A 21,060-nucleotide genomic window follows, 5' to 3' on the forward strand; every position below is an offset into this window, starting at 1 on the left:
AGCGGAGAGTGCAAGTGGCGATTGCAAGTGACTTCGTAATTTAGTTTCTTTTGTCTTGTCTCAGCACCTGGCTACTGTTGTAAAATGTTGAGAGATTCAAACAAAAAGTAATCAATAAATAGAACAAAATAAAAAAGACTGCAAGTGACGTCGCTAGCGGAAGTGCAAGTGTCTGAGAATGCAATTCTGAGAGTGCAAGCGCAAGGCTGCAGCCAGACCCTTTTGCTGAATCATGGGCGCAGTTGATTCATTCAAAAATGTGGATGGAAACATAGCTGTGTGTTGCTCAGAAAGGCACAACAGTTCTGCGAAATTGATCAAAACAGACAGTATTGACAATTTTGCGTCAAAAATGTAACACAATATAATAATATCAATATTATTTGCTTTCGTGCAGATATTCAGGAAAAAAAGCAGTCTTGCTCATGATATTGCCTGGTAACACTTTACAATAAGTTCATGAATAGTCATGTACAAATACCTTAATTAAATATTATTTTAATATGAACTAACCTTTTTTTTATTTGTATAGTGCTTTATACAATACTGATTATGTAAAAGCAGCTTTACAGTGTCAAACAGGAAAATAGTTTGTCAATAATGCAAAAAGACTATAACAAAGAGTGCAGACTATAACACAGGTGCAGAGGACTTCTCTTTCCCGTGGTCTTGTGCAGATAGTCATCGAGGTGATGAGGTCTTCGCAGGGGATCTGTCTCTGGGGCGCATCTAGTTGACATGGTCTCCACTGACATTCAGGGCTGTAGAGGTTGTAGAGATACGGACTGGATCCGGATGTCTATGGTGACCTCAGAATAAGAATGAAAGAGACTAATATTAGCGTAGATGCCATTCTTCTTACGATGTGGCAAGTACATCAGGTGTTATGGGAAGTTTTCATGGTTCCGGTTGACCTAATTGATGCAGTTTAACAATCCTTTAACGGATTTGAGTTATAGAAATGTGATAGTGTATTATGTGTATGCCAGGTTAAAGAGATGGGTCTTTAATCTAGATTTAAACTGACAAAGTGTGTCTGCCTCCTGAACAACGCTAGGTAGGTTATTCCAGAGTTTGGGCGCTAAATAGGAAAAGGATCTGCCGCCCGCAGTTGAGTTTGATATTCTAGGTATTATCAAATGGCCAGAGTTTTGAGATCGCAGCGGATGTGAAGGACTATAATGTGATATGAGCTCGCTCAAGTATTGAGGAGCTAAACCATTCAGGACTTTATAAGTAATTAGCAAGATTTTAAAATGTATTCGTTGTTCAATAAGGGAGCCAGTGCAGAGTTGACAGAACCAGGCTAATATGGTCATAATTCCTGGTTCTAGTAAGAACTCTAGCTGCTGCATTTTGGACCAGCTGGAGTTTGTTTATTAAGCGCGCAGAGCAACCACCCAATAAAGCATTACAATAATCTAACCTTGAGATCATGAATGCAAGAATTAACGTTTCTGCATTTGATATTTAGAGCATAGGTCGTAATTTAGATATATTTTTAAGATGGAAAAATGTGGTTTTCAAATGCTAGAAACATGGTTTTCAAAGAAAAGATTGCTATCAAATAGCACACCTAGGTTCCTAACTGATGACGAAGAATTAACAGAGCAGCCATCAAGTACTAGACAGTGTTTTAGGTTATTACATGTGGAGGTTTTTGATCCAATAATTAAAACCTTCACTTTTTCTAAAAAAAACTTTTTTTAGAATTTAGCAGTAGGAATTTACTAGTCATCCAGTTTTTTATATCAACTATGCATCCCTCCATCCTGGAGGGATGAAGACCGTCTCCTCAACAGGCCTGGTCTGCCTCAAAAACTCGTCCAATTGTCTATAGCCCTATTCGGATGGTAATTGTTTCTCAGGGGGACGTAAGTGATTTTCACCATTTACAGGGGGTAGTTGGAGATTTTAATGCCGTCCGAATCCAGGATGTCGGTGTTTTTCTCTTACCACCCCCGTAAAAATCCCCGGCCGAATTACCTACTGTTTTTTGACAAACACCAAGGTCGTGTGGTAATTTAATTGCCGTCCGAATCCACATCTCTAAATTTAAGAGAAGAAATCGATTCAAAATTCAGTGTTTAAACCCTTTTTGAGTACTCCCGAACACCGTATTGTAACACTGTACTTCGGCGTAATTTGCATACACATTTATTTCTGAAATGCTGGAAAGTCTTTAAAAGAACAATATTTCATAACTGCTCCACCACAGCGACTGGGAGCAGAAAGAGAAGAAAAACACGTAAACATTCGAAATGGGTCTTTATTATGGCAGCAGCAGATATGCAATACAATTTTAAAATGTGTTGGCCTATTATAAACAGATATATATCGCGTATAATTATATACAACTGTAGCGGTCTATTTTCCTATTTTTAAACAGGAGATTTAAATAATCAAATAATAAATAGGATTATATATTATAAAATATGCTTGGAATAATAAGAATACATTTTACATAAGTATTTTTAAATACATTTTACACAATAATAAGAATACATTCGTAAATAAAATTAATTTTATTTACAGCAGATAATCATGTGACTGGCCACGTGAGCAGCGCGTTCCCGGGTTGGTAGGATCACAGAACTCGCTCCTCCACTGTGAATAAATCACCATCCGAATCCATGAGTTTTATCACTGAGGTGATATGTAAATTAGGTGAAAGAGTCTCTATGAGCTGAGAATTAACTGACTTCTGTGACGTGAGGCGACTAGCACACGGTCGGGTTAGCCAGTCGGTCTGCTTCCTGACCTGTGCCCCAGTTAGTCAAGTACAAACCCTAAAGACAATGTGCCATATTTCTAGAGAGAAGAGCGGCACTACCCCTGGAGGGATGAAGACCATCTCTTTTCAACAGGTCAGGTCTGCCCCAAAAACTCGTCCAATTGTCTATGAAACCAATGTTATTCTGCGGGCACCACTTAGACATCCAGCCATTGAGTGACAACAGTCTGCTATGTATCTCGTCACCACGGTAAGCAGGAAGGGGGGACTAGAGCATATTACAGCGTCTGACATCGTACTTGCACACACCTTTTTAATGTTATTAACAATGATTTGAGTAATATGAATTCATCTGTGAAAACTTACCCCAAAGTGTTGCGTCGACATAGGCATGTGCTCGCGGCAAACCAAGTTCGATTCCAGTCTCATGGTCCTTTGCCGATCCCGTCCCCGTCCCCCTTTCCTGTCATGTCTCTACTGTCCTGTCCCAATAAAGGTATAAAAAGCCCATAAATATAACTTTTAAAAAACATACCCCAAAGTGTTAATTACATTAAATAACAAACATGTACTAACATGTAGTCAAGGTGGTTGTTATTCACACACGAATTCATATGACTCATATGATGTTGTAGTTAAGGTTAGTTCTATGATTAGTACATGCCTTAACTCATATTAAAGTAACATTTAAGTTACATATTAGTACTTGATTATTCATGTACGGTTATTGTAAAGTAGAGGTCTGCATTCCTGCGGGAACCGCAGGACCCGACTGGATTTTTTGCACCATGGGATTAAATTACCGAATAAAACGCGGAAGCGGTTGGTAACTCTGGTGTAATTTGAATGGGAGCGGGCGGTCTAACAATATCCCGTTCCCGACGTCCATTTATAACAGCATATCTGCGCTTTATTCTTATTGACCACCGGTACAGCTTGTGCTCAGGACCGAATAAAAATAGCTAATAGGCTATTTTTGTACAACCTACATTTTATTTTTTTTTCTCTCTGCGACACTTTCTCTCTATTGTGTTGTCAATGTTAAACTAATTGTATCCTGACAAGACGAATAAAAATAAGAAATACAATTTTTTTCCTACTGTGTTGCATAAAATATTAAACGAATTTAGTGTTTTAAGATAATTCATATAAATTCAAGTCAAAGTCAATAAATTCAAGACTCTTGACAAGACGAATAAAATAACAGACTACACTTTTATTTGTTAGCCTATCTCTCTTTCTTTCAGTAGCGGAAATTTAAATGTGAGATTCTGGAAACCAGATCTAAATTTAGCGGGAACGGTCGGGTCGGGTACATATAGCACAAAATGAATGCGTTAAATCGACAGCCCTAGTAGTAAATAAGTAATCAGTACCCTAAATCTAGGCTGCAGTGTTGCAATTAGTTTAATTCAGATTCTAGAATTTGTAACATACAATTCAATTGATGCTACAGGTGTGAATTCATGGGATGTTGTAAAATTAATTGATCCAGTTCTGATTGGATGAGCCTTCCTCGAAGCTCTGCCAGCTGATAACAGAAAATCTCATAAACTTGCCTATTCTATATTAATATGGCAGGTTATTAGGTTCACTGGCAACTGTTAAAAATAATAATAATAATTGATGGGAATTATTTGACACAATGAGACACAATTCACTAGAACCTATATGTCTGATGTTAATACATTTATTAATTACAATTAGCACAATAAACAATTTTTCTTAGTGTAGGCTGAAATCTTAAAACTTTAATGTAGAATTCAGCATTGATACAGAATTCAGTTTATCACTAGTAAAATAATTATTATACTTAATGTTTTTTTTTTATTTTGCAGTGAAGTTGTATTACAATTGTAATATGTTTCTGTCTTAGAGATATAATCTCTAATAATACATTATTATTATTATTATTATTACTATTATTTTATAGTAGTAATAGTTGTTGTTGTTGTTTTTATTCCTAAAAACACTAGTGTGAATGTAATGTTGACACTGTCACAACTAAAAAGAGGTTTGAGCCCCCTTTAAAATCCAGGTATAAGTAAATGCAAAGCCTTTTTTTTTTTGACTATTTAATTTGGTCACTGTTGCAGTTCATATTCAAACAGTGCCCCTTGCATAATATTCATTATTAGAGACAAGAAAACGTTGTGTGACTAGGTTTATTTCATATGTTGATTGTTCATCTGATTAATGATTTAATGTAATAAGCTGTAACTCTCCATTAGCAGAATGTTACTTGACCAAAAATAAAAAATCCTGGTCAAATAAGAATGATAGTTTCTGTTCTACTGGCAATATATAATCTATGATTGTGTTTTCTAAAGATATGTCCAAACGTACAGACAACCAATAACATTAGAGAGACAAGACTAAAAACGTCTACAAGCAACATTACAGAACAGAAAGTAGTGACATGCAGCAACAAAGATGCTTGCTGTGTGAACGCATCTTGTGACTGCTGGCCTGGTGCTGCTTGAACTGCTGGAGCTGTGGGCCTGCAGCTGGACACTATTGGATACTTTTAAGATCAGGGTTCTTAACTCTGACCCTCGAGATACATTTTCCTGCAGAGTTTAGCTCTAACCCTGATCAAACACACCTGAACAAGCGAATCAAGATCTTCAGGATTACTAGAGAGTTACTAGCAGGTGAGTTTGATCAAGGTTGTAGCTAAACTCTGCAGGAAAGTGGATCTCGAGGGCCAGAGTTGAGAACCCTTACTTTAAGACCTAATGCATGGCCTAAGATCTACATAATGCATTATACTGTATGAACACACATCATTTACTTCATAACTGGTTACATTTACTTAAGGCCTAAAAAACTGCATTTACATGAATAATCACGAAGACGGACAGGTTGTTTATAGAGAACAACCTATAAATACTTGATTTTTTTCTGAAATATTGTTAATCTTCATCGCTCAAAATTTGAAGGAATATCAGCTACGGGTATACCACTGCTCTACTAACATGTTTGACAAAATAGCCATGGCATTTCAACAAAAACCTTTATTTTGTGCAAAACAGTGATTGAAATTAGACAACAGTAACTACTGTAGCACGAAAGAAGATTTCAACAAAAATTTTGGCAGGTTACAGCTGTCAGAAATTCAAAGCCCCTGCTTTGAATGACTTCAGCACATCTGCAGGACATCGCTAGTTTCTCACACTGCACTGGTGTGATCTTGGTCCACTTCTCTCAGGATAGCAGAATGAACAGGTGGGAGAGGGGCAGAATGTGGGAATATTATCCACGTATTAATTGATTGCAGATTATGTTTTTCTCTTGGATGGATAAAAACATAAACATTTTTAAAATGGGTCACTGAATATGCAGTGCTTTGGCTGCCCAAGTTAAGTCTATGTGTGGGAAACACTTCATTCATTTAAACATTAAGTGTCTTTAAAGCTGCACTATGTAACTTTTGGCGCTCTAGCGGTTAATAAACAGAACTGCACACATCCCGCGGAAGAACATTCCAACCGGAGCTACTTCTCTAAGTTTATGTCTATGGCGATTCACGCATGTATGTGTTACTCCGCACGACCCGACCAGGCTACAATAGTCCAAATATAAGTACTTATTATAAGTGTACCGTAGTGATTCGGAATAAGACAAAAATGCGGTTTGGAAGATGAATTCATGATGTACTCGCTCATTATATACATTTTGCAAATTTTGAACACAGAAAAGTTGCATAGTGCTGCTTTAAAGGGTTATGTGTCAGTAGTTGCTGTTCCCAGAAAAGCATAAAAAAATGGCACGCCTCACATATGACCCTGTTATGCAGTGTCCTGCCATCAGCAGGACCTGTGGGGTGGAAATCGATGGCTGAGAGTGAGAGGGGCATGCTCAATTTACCTAAAATGAAGGAAAGATTACTTGTAATCTCAAAACTGATGTTGAAGACAATTTTTAATTTTTAATTTTTTTTTTGTGATCAAAATTTCTTACTGTTTTAGAATTTCAGCATGCATGAATCGGATCCAAAATCACAAATCAGAAGTACTATAAACAAACAGATGCCACAAAAACTGAGATTGACTTGAGAAGGTGATTAGCTACACCTGATTTGAGTTTACATTTTTCTTTTTCCAACTCAGTTATTGTTTTTGTTTTGTTTTTTATGTTGGTGTTATATCTTTCACTTGGATGTTAAAAGTTGCACTGAGTAAATACAGCTTGATAAAACAAAAACTGTGCCCGTCTTCATTTCAGGCTGCAAAGCAACAAAATGTGATTATTTTAAAGGGGGGGAGGTGATTCTTTTCTGTACCCACTGTATATGAGCCTACACCTAGACTTATTACAGAGATGACAATAAGGGTCTGACCTAACTTTCATTTTATACAGCCTGCTTGGAGTGATGCCCTATTAATAAGCTTATAATTTATCATCTGATGTGCAAGGTTCTTAGATGGAAAAAAAAACTAGCCCATACCACATCCCAGGTGAACACAACAGTGTTCATTAAATGCTCTGGAAGCTGTGCTTTACTGTCTTTTTATTTTTATAAAAAGTGAGAAAATGGAATATGACACCACTGTTCTATAATTTTCATTTAAATGTTCTTTACATTTAAAATATTTCAGTTGGCTAATAATGATCAGAACAAACCTATCTTTTCTTTCTTCATCAGACGGACCGTGCAGTGCAGTTGCTTTTGGAGACCAGTGCAGATAACTCCAGCTACTACTGTGACTCTCTCAAAGCCTGTCTGGTTACAACCATCACCTCATCCGGCCCGTCTCAGAGCACCATTAAACTGGTGGCCACAAACATGATTGCCAGTGGCAAACTGGCAGGTATAGCAAAAAGAGTCAGCCTTGTTTGAAACCTGTATGTTTTTCTTTCTTGTATAGAACACTAAAGGAGATGTTTGTCTAAGCTCTTTTTCCATATAATGAAAACAAACATTGATCAGTGGCTGTAAACTTCGAAAAGAGCAAAAAAGTATCAAGAGTTTATACTCCTTATTCCCTATAGTATATTTCATACAATACAAGCTTTATGTCAGGAGTCACCAATATTCATTATTGTATTGTATTCTGGGATTGCCTTATCGATAAAAGATACTGTACATGCATTGCTGCCGGAACTCAGCCAAAACATAGTATCTTAGATGGCTGCATGATTTTTCTGCCTGGGTGAATGTCATGAAAACATGTCCAGGTCATATTTGAAACCTGGCCAAAAAAAAAAGACAGAATAAAAGAAAAATACATTTTTTATAAAGAAAATTAAGAAATTATAGATTGCATATGTAATAATTTGCCCTCACATGGGTACCACTAATGTAATATTTTCCCCACAATGGACCAGAACGCAGTGGGTCTCACAGGTGCCACCAATTAATATTGTGAGTTACAGTCATGTCACTTAAAGTGAATGTGAGAGTGTTGGATGATTCCTTTCTCTTTTTATAAAATGGGGCATAAAGGTCTCTCACCTTAACATTTAATTACAATCAAGGAAGGTGAATAAATAACAATTATGTAAATTGGTGGTAGTTTGTCATATGACCAATCAGAAGGATTTGTGAGAGATTCTAAACTAGTAGATCTTCTTACAGTATTATCATCACAAGGAAGGTACAGTTGTAATAAAATATGTTATTAGCAAAAAGATAAACAAGAGTAATCAACAAAACTACTAAATATCATGATTGATAAAGGAGTAAAGTGTATAAGGTACATAAAATGTAGGTGATTAAATTGGGTATTATGGCAAATCAAAGATTGGCACAAAACAAAGTCCACCTTAAAATAATGTGTTGTAAATCAAAGCTTATTTGTTGTATATAATTGACTTAGTTATATAATATTTAATGCAAATTAGAAGATCTTGAACTGGTAATGTGCTTGGAACTATGTGGGATGCTGATCTCCTGGAGCATGAAAAAGGTTCTTAAACCTGGAACATGCATATGAGGCCCTGAAGTAGGCGCAGACGGCACCTAACAATCTGGTACACACAGTTGATGGTGCCTTGAAGAGAAGGTTTGCTCTCTGGAGTTTAACCTTCTTACAGATGTGTCTGTATATCTTCTGTCTTTCTGGGCCAGAGACTTAGATCTTGATCATTCTGCTTTTGTCTTCATGAGATGGGGACTCAGGAATTGCTGCATCTTGTTATCTCGTTGGACCAAGAATAGTTCTTAGGTAGAACATAGTGTGCCTTTTAATGTCTCACAAAATCACCATCAGGTGACGCAAAGGGATGGTTTTAAAGGGGGGGAGGTGATTCTTTTCTGTACCCACTGTATATGAGCCTACACCTAGACTTATTACAGAGATGACAATAAGGGTCTGACCTAACTTTCATTTTATACAGCCTGCTTGGAGTGATGCCCTATTAATAAGCTTATAATTTATCATCTGATGTGCAAGGTTCTTAGATGGAAAAAAAAACTAGCCCATACCACATCCCAGGTGAACACAACAGTGTTCATTAAATGCTCTGGAAGCTGTGCTTTACTGTCTTTTTATTTTTATAAAAAGTGAGAAAATGGAATATGACACCACTGTTCTATAATTTTCATTTAAATGTTCTTTACATTTAAAATATTTCAGTTGGCTAATAATGATCAGAACAAACCTATCTTTTCTTTCTTCATCAGACGGACCGTGCAGTGCAGTTGCTTTTGGAGACCAGTGCAGATAACTCCAGCTACTACTGTGACTCTCTCAAAGCCTGTCTGGTTACAACCATCACCTCATCCGGCCCGTCTCAGAGCACCATTAAACTGGTGGCCACAAACATGATTGCCAGTGGCAAACTGGCAGGTATAGCAAAAAGAGTCAGCCTTGTTTGAAACCTGTATGTTTTTCTTTCTTGTATAGAACACTAAAGGAGATGTTTGTCTAAGCTCTTTTTCCATATAATGAAAACAAACATTGATCAGTGGCTGTAAACTTCGAAAAGAGCAAAAAAGTATCAAGAGTTTATACTCCTTATTCCCTATAGTATATTTCATACAATACAAGCTTTATGTCAGGAGTCACCAATATTCATTATTGTATTGTATTCTGGGATTGCCTTATCGATAAAAGATACTGTACATGCATTGCTGCCGGAACTCAGCCAAAACATAGTATCTTAGATGGCTGCATGATTTTTCTGCCTGGGTGAATGTCATGAAAACATGTCCAGGTCATATTTGAAACCTGGCCAAAAAAAAAAGACAGAATAAAAGAAAAATACATTTTTTATAAAGAAAATTAAGAAATTATAGATTGCATATGTAATAATTTGCCCTCACATGGGTACCACTAATGTAATATTTTCCCCACAATGGACCAGAACGCAGTGGGTCTCACAGGTGCCACCAATTAATATTGTGAGTTACAGTCATGTCACTTAAAGTGAATGTGAGAGTGTTGGATGATTCCTTTCTCTTTTTATAAAATGGGGCATAAAGGTCTCTCACCTTAACATTTAATTACAATCAAGGAAGGTGAATAAATAACAATTATGTAAATTGGTGGTAGTTTGTCATATGACCAATCAGAAGGATTTGTGAGAGATTCTAAACTAGTAGATCTTCTTACAGTATTATCATCACAAGGAAGGTACAGTTGTAATAAAATATGTTATTAGCAAAAAGATAAACAAGAGTAATCAACAAAACTACTAAATATCATGATTGATAAAGGAGTAAAGTGTATAAGGTACATAAAATGTAGGTGATTAAATTGGGTATTATGGCAAATCAAAGATTGGCACAAAACAAAGTCCACCTTAAAATAATGTGTTGTAAATCAAAGCTTATTTGTTGTATATAATTGACTTAGTTATATAATATTTAATGCAAATTAGAAGATCTTGAACTGGTAATGTGCTTGGAACTATGTGGGATGCTGATCTCCTGGAGCATGAAAAAGGTTCTTAAACCTGGAACATGCATATGAGGCCCTGAAGTAGGCGCAGACGGCACCTAACAATCTGGTACACACAGTTGATGGTGCCTTGAAGAGAAGGTTTGCTCTCTGGAGTTTAACCTTCTTACAGATGTGTCTGTATATCTTCTGTCTTTCTGGGCCAGAGACTTAGATCTTGATCATTCTGCTTTTGTCTTCATGAGATGGGGACTCAGGAATTGCTGCATCTTGTTATCTCGTTGGACCAAGAATAGTTCTTAGGTAGAACATAGTGTGCCTTTTAATGTCTCACAAAATCACCATCAGGTGACGCAAAGGGATGGTGTGCATCACTGCTCAGTAAAGCTGAAATTGTGACATTTTCACTTGTAAATGAAATCGATTGATAAAATAAAATAAATAGATTACTGGTAATATTCACAATGATAATAATATAGCATAACATTTAATCTTGACTAATTATTCAACATATACATTTTTAAGGTTACAACTATTTGATTGCTGTAACAGTGAAATATTTGAAGTGTGCTTCATTTTTTTATTGTACAGTACTAGGCAGTATTTTAGATTATTATTATACATTTAAAAAGGTGTGCCATAAAATAAATAAAAGGTGGAATACACTGAATGGGAAAATTATGAGTGATATAGGCCTAGCCTAGTTTTCTAACACATATTTACATTTGTATAAGCCCAGTGGGGAGTGGGTTGGGGATTGGACAGTTCAGTAAACTTCATCATGAAGGTGGAAATACAAAGGTGGAAATTGCTACTCTTTCTTACAGAGAGTGTCTGTAAGAAATGCAAGTGTTTTTGCTAGTTCCAGCCCGAAGCAGTTATCATTTTCACGTCCTGTGCCACGTTGTTTAAATAGCAAATGCATTTGCGCCCATCTGTGCACCCATGGGTGTGCTGGTCTGAAAACGAGGTGTGTTCAGGCACATTGCTATTTTGAGGCAACTGACATAGACTGCGCCTTTGACCAACTGAAACCTGGTCTAAAGTCAATATTTTTTTTCAATATTTTTTTTGTTAATTAAAGAGTGCGTTAGTAATATGCGCCTATAGACGGCTGAACAACGCATGTACACTCTGCTTATTACACACACCGGGACACGCAGCAGCACACAAACATGGCAAATATTAAAAACGAAAGGATTACATGTGTTCAGGTGCATTGTTGGCACGTTGCTATTTTGAGGCAACTGAAATAGACTGTGCAATTGACCAACTGAAACCTGGTCAAAAGTCAATGACGCAATATTTTTTTTGTTATTTAAAGAGCGTGTTAGTAATATGCGCCTATAGGTGGTTGAACAACATGTGTACACTCATGCCAGATATTAAAAATGAAAGGATTACAATGTATAAGATTATTATTGTACCCCGTAGATGGTCTTTCCTCTCTGGAGAAGTGTTGAGTCTTTGCTCTTGCAAATTCTGTCATGTAAATAGCAAATCCTCCATGGCGCGAGCGCAACTGCCTTTTAAATGGAATGGGAGATGAGACTCTGATTGGTTTATTGCACGTTACACTCAAAACACACCCATTATTCATTAAGAGAATAGGGACAACCCTTTTAGACATCACCTTTATTTTATGCCAAAAAAAATATAACATCATTAAAAATAAAAAAAATACTGATATAAAAACAAAATACTGCACACCTGTTAAATGTGTAAAATTTGTATTTCGTAAAATCTAAAATACGGTGTAATACTGTGTAGAATACAGGAAAACGTATGCACAGTCTCACAGTCTTGAAATTTACTATGTGGCTTGAATTCGTTCTAAATAAACTCACATAAGTTCTTAAGTACTACGTTTGTTTCTGTGAATATGAATTATTTTAACTACTGTGTTTTTCTTAGATTATCTACCAAGATAGATTAGATTAGTTTATTCTTCCCATAGTACATCCTTCTGCCATATCTTACCCAAGTAAACAACGCACATGCACCCGGCCATCCACTTGATCTAAAAGAAACCGTGATTCATCAGACCAGGCAACCTTCTTCCATTGCTGCATTGTCCAGTTCTGACACTCACATGGCTATTGTTGGTGCTTTCAGTGGTGGACAGGGGTCATAATGGGCACTATGACTGATTTGGAGCTATGCACACTGCGATGCACTGTGTTCTGACATCATCTTTTATGCAGCATTAAGTTTTTCAGTAATTTTAGCTACAGTAGTGCTTCTGTGTGATCTGACCAGCTGGGCTTGTCTTAGATCCCCACTTGCATCAGTGAGCCTTGGGCACCCGTGAACCTGATGCTGGTTCACCAGTTGTCCTTCCTTGCACCACTTTTGGTACGTACAAACCACTACATACTGGGAACACCCCACAAGCCATTTTGGAGATGCTCTAACCCAGTCGTCTAGACGTCGCTATTTGGCCCTTGTCAAAGTCACTCAGATCTTTTTGCTTGCCCACACATTCTGCTTCCAACAGATGAAATTCAAGAAGTGACTGTTCACTTGCTGCCTACTATATCCCACCTATTGACAGGTGCGATTTTAACAGTATAATCAATGTTATTCACTTCACTTCTCTTTAGTGGTTTTCTCATCATATATAATCATCTGTAGACATGATGATTATATTGGTTATGTATTGAAAAACATCATAGATTGTACACACTCATTCCAGGCACAGCCAAAACAGATCAGTTCTAGCATTTAAGCGACACTGAGCGAGTTATCTTGCACCAGTGGTCATGTACCATAACACTGTGTCTACACCGCTTTCTCATACAGTCTGCATTTGACTAGTTTATCAAGTATTCTGTGATCTAGGAACTTGTACTCACTTCAATTCTTTCAACAGTCACAACAGACCTTGATACAGTTGCTTCAGTTATTGTGATTTGCCTTGGAATTTGAGGCACATCTGCTGTTTTTCTGTTTCACAGATGAAAAGTGACTGAACAGAGTTTTGTTCTCAAAGACAGTGCTGCATAAAATCTGCTTTTCCGAATATTGCAGAGTTTGATTTTGCGATAAATTCTGCAATTACAGAATTGCAAAATCCTGGAGGGACTGATTATTGCCTTGCCTTTGCCTGTTGGATCGTTTACTTGTGCTGGATTTTTGCCTGGACTTTGCCTATGTTTCGTGTTGCCCTCTTGGATTTGTCATTTGGAATTACCCTTGTAATAAACCGCAAATCGATCCTACAACTCAGCCATCAGTAAGTTCTTTACAGAATACTTTTCCCTCTCTGGATCCAATGGAGGTAGATACATTTTGAATATCAGAGTGAGATCTTTCAAGGATACCAACAACAACTCACCAATCTACAAGCCGTGAACGAACATCTGACGCAACACATTCAGTCTCCCTTAAATCAACACCATCTGAACTGGTAAGATTTAGATTTTTAGATAAACTGCTTAATCTGCATTAGGCGCCCTTAAAACCAGCTTTACAAATGCCCCATCCTTAAACACCCTGATCCCAACTTGCCTTTCATAATTGAAGTCGGTGCTTCTGACTTTGGCATTGGGACAGTTATCTCTCAAAGACACAGCACACCAGGCAAAATGTTTCATTGTTTTTTTTGTGGTTTTTTTGCAGAGTGAAACAATGATGTCGCAAATAAAGAACTGTTATCTATCAAAGCAACAAATAGAGGAGTAGAGACACTGGCTAGAGGGAGCCACACATCTGTTCCAAGTCTGTGTTCTTATCACAGATGATAAGAACCTTGAGTATATCAAATTTGCCAAAAGACTGAATCCCAGACCAGCTCATTGTTCTTAACACACTTTTGTTTCACTGTCACCGACTGTCCATGCAGCATAAACTGCAAAGCCAGTTCCCTTTCAAGAAGGTATGATGCTACACTACCCACCAGTAAGTATGTGACTTTGCGCAGTGGATCTGCATAACTGGACTAACCAGCTGACCATTCTCGTTGCACAGGATCTGAAATGTTTTGGTCATTGCCTGAGCCGAAGTCTGTCGTCAAAGTGGTTCGGTATAATTACCTCCTAGAACTGTCTTACACAACTGCATTCCCAAACAGCAGGCATCCATGTTTAATTTTGTCTGCTCACTTTAAGGAACAAGTAATTATATTTGGAAAAAGACCCACAGTGGCATCTTCTACTGCAGCAAATTACATTTTTCTTAGTGTTATTTGTCACCAGCTTATCAGGAAGTGACGATTTTGTGCTCTTTGTCTCATTGAATGGAAACTGTGCTTTATTTGCAAATGTTTTATTTGATATTACAATTTTGCGCACAACTTAAATTCACAACTTTAGATGGAAACATAGCTATTGATCCACAACTACCACAGAGATTATTCTACACGTCCAGCACCCTGACCAAGGAAATGGCCCAGGAAAGGAACACCAGAAGGTGCTCACGGGTGGGGGTTTCTATGCCGTCTCAGTCTGCTACTTATCAAGGGTCAATATTCAGGGGATAACTGAGGGAGCCATCCCCTGAATATTGAACCTTCTCACAAGTCACAACTTCCGTTGCATCTTCCTGTTTGTTAGCTTTATAGCCATGCAGTACTCAGAGCACATTTGCAAAGTATTATCATTATAGTCTGCCTTACCAAGCGTGTTCTCAATGTACCTTGTTTTGCTTCACGTGTATGACTTCTCACCTGTTTTTTGGATCACAATTTGTTGTATTATTGCCTTGCCTTGTTTGCCTGTCAGATTGCTTACTTGTGCTGAATTTTTGCCCTTTTGTTTCATGTTTCCCTTTTGGATTTGTCATTTGGAATTAGCTTTTTAAAAAAATGTAAATGGATCCTACAACTCAGCCATCAGCAAGTTCCTTACAGTGCTAAAGAAAAGTATCTAGTTAACACATAATTACGTGCTCATACCTTTCAAAGCATAAATCTGTATTCAGATTTCAGAATGAGCACCTTGACATTTACAGTATATGTGGCTTGCTCGCACTTTTAAGAAGCAGGGAAAATTCCCAACTTTAAATAAATAACCATTTACATGATTAGGATGTTTGCATTGTAAAAATAAGGATATTTCAGACATAAAAACACTGACTCATTAGGCAAAGTTTACTCATTAAAATCAGATGCAGTTGCTTCACTTATGATGTTGTGAGAAATTCAGTTCTTTATTATTAGTAAATTTAAGTTTGTAACCATTTAAGTTTGAAACCACGTGAATGCTGTCTTAACTATGACTGTGGTATAATGTGTTAGCCTGGATGACCACCATCTATGCTGGGCATAGTATCTGTTTTATGTTGGGATCATGTCTAAATTATACCAACCTGAATTACTTAAAATGTGAAACAGACTGTTTGTTCCTATGCAACTATTTAGGGTTTGCTTTAATGGCTGGTGCAACTGCCGTTGCCATGTATGCGCTTATCAGTTCATATAGTACTAGATAGATTCACTCTGTCACCAGAGAAATGTTATACAGCGCATCTAGGTCACCTGCAGATAACAAGAGCACATCAGTCATATTCCAAATTAATACTTTCAACGTTTTTTTTTGTTTTGTTGTTGTCTCCTCTCTCTTTCTCTCTGCATCTCTGTCTCTTAAGAGTGTGTGCAGTTGCTCTGCCTGATCGACAAAGCAGCAGATGCTTGTCGTTATCTGCAGACGTATGGAGAGTGGAACCGTGCTGCCTGGCTGGCAAAGGTACTTTGAGCAAACACAATCTTGAGCCATTGATGAATCAATTCTTCATGATATATTCACAATTACTTTGCTAGCAATATAAAACTGATTGACACTATGAATATCGCAAATTTAATATATGTATATAGTTCTGATTTAAACGTTAGTAGCAAAAATTGTGCTAGAAATGGTTCAGTGCATTTCCACAAATCTACTTATATAGAGAGAGCTATAAACCAGACTTTCTCTTTGCAGCTTGTTTTGGCCAAAAACTACCCACTAAGACAACAAACAACAGTTTTATTTTATGTGCCAGGGACAGATAAATTTGAAATTGAGGATGTCACAGTAAAAGACACGACAAGTGGCAAAGTGTGCACAGACTTTGTGAGAGTTTCCATTTGTCGAAAGAAACAAGTGCATATTATTTTAATGAAATAACATAACTGCCTCAAAAAAAAGGTCTTGAATATCTTTCAAATATTTAATGTCAAATCTTTGAAACTAGTTCAAAACTAGTTATTCCTTGGTAGCACTCATTAATTTTGGCATTATGGGTGGAGTATATTAAAAGATACCCTTCCATAGAACATCACACCCCCCATCATTTTACCAACAAGAGAAAGCTGACTAAAACCTAGCTAGATCACAAAACGTACTCAGTTACTAACGTAACCTCGGTTCCCTGAGATACGGGAACGAGTACTGTGTTTGCTAGACGCATATGGGAAAAAAGCCTTTTTCTCCTGAACTGAAGCCTTTTTCATTCACGCAGTGAAACTGCATGGCCAGTGGTTCGTGCAGTGTATTAAAAAATGTACGAACCAATGGTTAGGCAGCGGAGCTGCACGAGCCTATGGCGACGAAGCCCGCCAAGCCTGCCAAAGCCCGCCAGACTGGCCGGGGCGTCTGGCTATATAAGCGGGCGTTCGCCACAGGATTCTCAGGTTACTTCGACTGAAACGACGACTGAGTCGTGCAGCTACATAGCACGGCTAGCAATGCAGTACTCGTTCCCGTATCTCAGGGAACCGAGGTTATGTTAGTAACCGAGTACGTTCCCTTTCGATACTACACTCGTACTGCGTCTGGTAGACGCATATGGGAACACAGTACAATCATGCCGTGCTAATGTAGTGGAATGACTAACGGTATAAAACTTCCATAAGCAACCAATGCCCATAGAGAAGTTAACAATAACCCAAGGCTAAGACGGGCTGGGCTTCCCGAGGTCACACCCGGCCTGGTTAATCGTTCCAGAGTACACCTGTAACTTAGACACCCAGGGGTCGAGAGCTAACAGGTGAAACAATGTCAGAGAACTGGAGCGTGATACGGCCAAGGGCTCTCTGCCAGATCTGTTTACGCAGCGCATGTCACTTCAAGTGGAAAGGACCCTGGCCTGCAAGGCCGGGACTTCCAGGAGGCCAAAGGAAGAGTACGCTAGCGAGATGGATACTATCCATCTAGAGAGTCTTTGCTTCGTGACCGGAAGCCCCTTGGTGCAGTTACCGAAGCTGACAAAGAGTTGTTCTGACGGCCTATAGGGGGCGGAACGCTCAATATAGATTCTCAGAGCTCTGACGAGGCAGAGCAGAGACAGCTCTCTGTCCTCTTCAGTTGGAAGAAGTGTGGAGAGCGTAATGACCTGTGCTCTGAATAGAGTGGAGAGCACCTTAGGTACGTAACCGTGCCTTGGTTTCTGGACGACTTTAGAGTCGTTAGGCCCGAATTCCAGGCAGGCAGGGCTAATAGAGAGCCTATTCGCTTTACTGATGTCGTAGAGGCGTCTCATAGACGGAGCTCTAGCCTCCAAAATAATGTTTAAGACTCACTCTGGGAGGCTCGAAGGCTCCCGTCGAGCGGCCAGAGGTGCCGGGCCCATAGGTCGGGCCGAGGATGCCATATTGTCCCGTTCGCTTGAGAGAGGCGATCCTGTCTCAGCGGAACAGGCCAAGGGGTCAGCTATCATTAGCTGAGTTAGCTCCGATAGCCACAGCTGGTTCATCCAAAGGGGGGCCACCAGGAGAACCCTGTGTTCTCGTTCCCTCTCTCGCCTGATTACCTGTGGCATCAGAGCGATCGGGGGAAAAGCATAAAGAAGGAGGTTGGGCCAATCGTGGGCCAACGCGTCCCTGGTCTTTGAGAAATAGATTGGGCAGTGAGAGTTGTCTTCGGCGAAGAGGTCCACCTCGGCCTCGCTGAAGATCTCCCAGATCCTCTGAACCGTCTGCGGATGGAGCGTCCACTCCCCTGAGGGGGCCTTGCTCCTTGATAACATGTCCGCGCCTTGGTTCAATTTGCCCGGTATATGCGCTGCTCTCAGCGAGCGCGGGTTGAGCACATGGTGCCCTTTTAGGACTGGCAGGAAGAACTGACAGGCTCGACATACTGCTAGTATTTCCAGGCAGTTGGTGTGGAAGCCTTTTTCCGCCTTCGGCCAGTGGCCGAAAGACGGTATGCCCTCGCACAGCGCCCACCAACCTGAGTTAGAGGCATCTGTTGTGACAGCTGTCCTTCTGCAAACCATTCCTATGGCCATGCCCTGTTCCATATAGCGGGAATTTTTTCCCCGGGGGCCAGGGCTGTTACAAAGGCCTGACGCACCCTGATCTGCAGGCGATCGTGACGCCACGCATGGGATGGAACCCATCTTTATGATCTTTATGTGTAACACTCAGGCAGATCAAAAATGCTGCGCGCATTCTCTCAAATCCGCTCGTAGCGGATGAGGGGAGGGGCAGGCCGTTTTTATTCAAGAAGGCGAGCCGCGAGCAAAGCAGAGCGAGACATGAACTCTCGTAGTAAGAGTCTGTCTCAGCAGCACAGCCTCAGCGTGGTTGTGACCCAGGTGAGAGGCGCGTTCAAATACAAAGTTGTCAGCAATATTGAATCATTGGTGACAACGTTCTGCTCCAAACCGCCAAGGAGGATTGAGCCGTTCGACAATGAGGGGAGGCAATCCTCTCGTGTAAACACACTGGCAGATCAAAGAGCTGCGTGGAGAGTGATGCAAGCGGGGGCCTTGCCGGCATTAAATCACTCAAGCCTGATCGATCATACCCGCAAGTTTGCCATTTCTGCCTCCGAGTAACTGGGAGGAGAGAAACACAAGAGCGGGGGAGGCGGGGCTCAGCGACGCACACACAAATGCGAAGCTGCCCAAGTTTCGCTTTGATCTGCCTGGGAGGATTAAGCTGCTCATATAACGAGGTGCATCGATCCTCATGTGTAACACACACTGGCAGATTAAGCACGCATGGTGTGTGTAGAGGATTGCTCAAGTCTGATCGTTCAACCCGCGAGCTCGTTGTTGCTTCCTCCGAGGTAGCTGGGAGGAGAGAAACATGAGCGCGGGGAGGCGGGGCCGCCTTCCGCGAACGAACGGGGGCAGACTGTTTTTGTGGTAAAAGCAGCCGTGTCTGTGAGCGCAGCCATAGTGACACACACACAAATTTGAAGCTGTCAGAAGCAGCATCTGCTCCGATCTACTTTGTAGGATAGAGCCGCTTGATGTAAAGAGGGGCACTGATCCTTTTGTTTGAGACACGGATCGAAGCGCAGCGGGGAGAGTGAGTACGCAGGCTCTGTGTCAACGTGAGATCGCTCAGACCCGGTTGCTTAGTTCCCAGGCTTCGTCGTTTCTCTCTCCGAGGCTTGCTGAGAGAGAAGAAAAGTGTGAGCAGGGCTGTTCAGTGAAAGGCGGTCCGCGAGTGGAGAAAAGCGTGACTCATGCTCGAGTGAGCATTCTGTCTAAGTAAGCGCGTAGCTCACTGCCCTCCTGCGGCGGATCCGAGTGCAACGGAGAGAGAGCACGCAGGCACAGCGCCGGCATGAGATCAGTCAGACCGATTGCTTATTCCCTGACTCCGCTGTTTCGCGAGTGGAGAAAAGCGAGACTCATGCTCGAGTGAGCATTCTGTCTAAGTAAGCGCGTAGCTCACTGCCCTCCTGCGGCGGATCCGAGTGCAACGGAGAGAGAGCACGCAGGCACAGCGCCGGCATGAGATCAGTCAGACCGATTGCTTATTTGAAGGCGGTCCGCGAGTGAAGAAGAACGAGACTCATACTCAAGTGAGCATTTTGTCTCAGTAAGCGCGTAGCTCACTGCCCTTCTGCGGCAGATCCAAGTGCAACGGGGAGAGCGAGCACGCGGGTACAGTGCCGGCATGCGATCGCTCAGACCCGGTTGCTTAGTTCCCTGACTCCGTTGTTTCTCTGCGTGGGGTCTGCCCAGACAGATGACATATTCATTGCTCTTCTACATCGTGCAAGTTTCCAGAGAGGAGAAACGGGAGAGCGGGGCTGCCTCCAGTCAAGGCGGTCCGCGAGTGGAGAAGAGCGAGACTCTTGCTCGAGTGAGCATTCTGTCTCAGTGAGAGAGCAGTCTCTGCGTGGGGTCTGCCCAGACAGATGACGTACTCATTGCTCTTCTGCATTGTGCAAGTTTCCCTGCACGATGCCACACTCGCAGCGCGACATTTGCAACAATGTCGCTAGAATTTGCTCTTTTAGGGCTTACCTGCTAGAAATAAACTCTTTCAGAATCGCCGGATGGCGGCAGGGGAAATGGACCGGAACTGCTGTGTCACTGTAGCGGAGGAGAAGCAGGTCAGCTGTGCTGAGAGGTCCCGATTCCAGCTGCAAAGATGTGTCAACGGCGAGCAGGCTTTCAGGATCAGCGATGAGCGTAGAGTCGTCGCTGAAGGAGAAGAACTCTGAGAATCCTGTGGCGAGCGCCCGCTTATATAGCCAGATGCCCAGCCCATTCTGGCGGGCTTCGTCACCATAGGCTCGTGCAGCTCCGCTGGCTAGG

At 40.5% G+C, this 21,060-nt stretch overlaps 1 protein-coding gene across 1 annotated transcript in view; it reads left to right on the forward strand.

Annotated features, from left to right (window-relative positions):
* Nucleotides 1–21,060, forward strand: part of LOC107681335 (WD repeat-containing protein 11-like) — an 87,235-nt gene that overhangs the window by 50,552 nt on the left and 15,623 nt on the right. The window contains exons 8-9 of the mRNA XM_016477614.1: nucleotides 7,383–7,548; nucleotides 16,168–16,265. Coding sequence (XP_016333100.1) covers nucleotides 7,383–7,548; nucleotides 16,168–16,265 — 264 coding nt within the window. The remainder of the gene's footprint in view (nucleotides 1–7,382; nucleotides 7,549–16,167; nucleotides 16,266–21,060) is intronic.

This window comes from Sinocyclocheilus anshuiensis, unplaced genomic scaffold, assembly GCF_001515605.1.
Source record: "Sinocyclocheilus anshuiensis isolate Anshui unplaced genomic scaffold, SAMN03320099.WGS_v1.1 scaffold2438, whole genome shotgun sequence".
NCBI classification, from domain to species: domain Eukaryota; kingdom Metazoa; phylum Chordata; class Actinopteri; order Cypriniformes; family Cyprinidae; genus Sinocyclocheilus; species Sinocyclocheilus anshuiensis.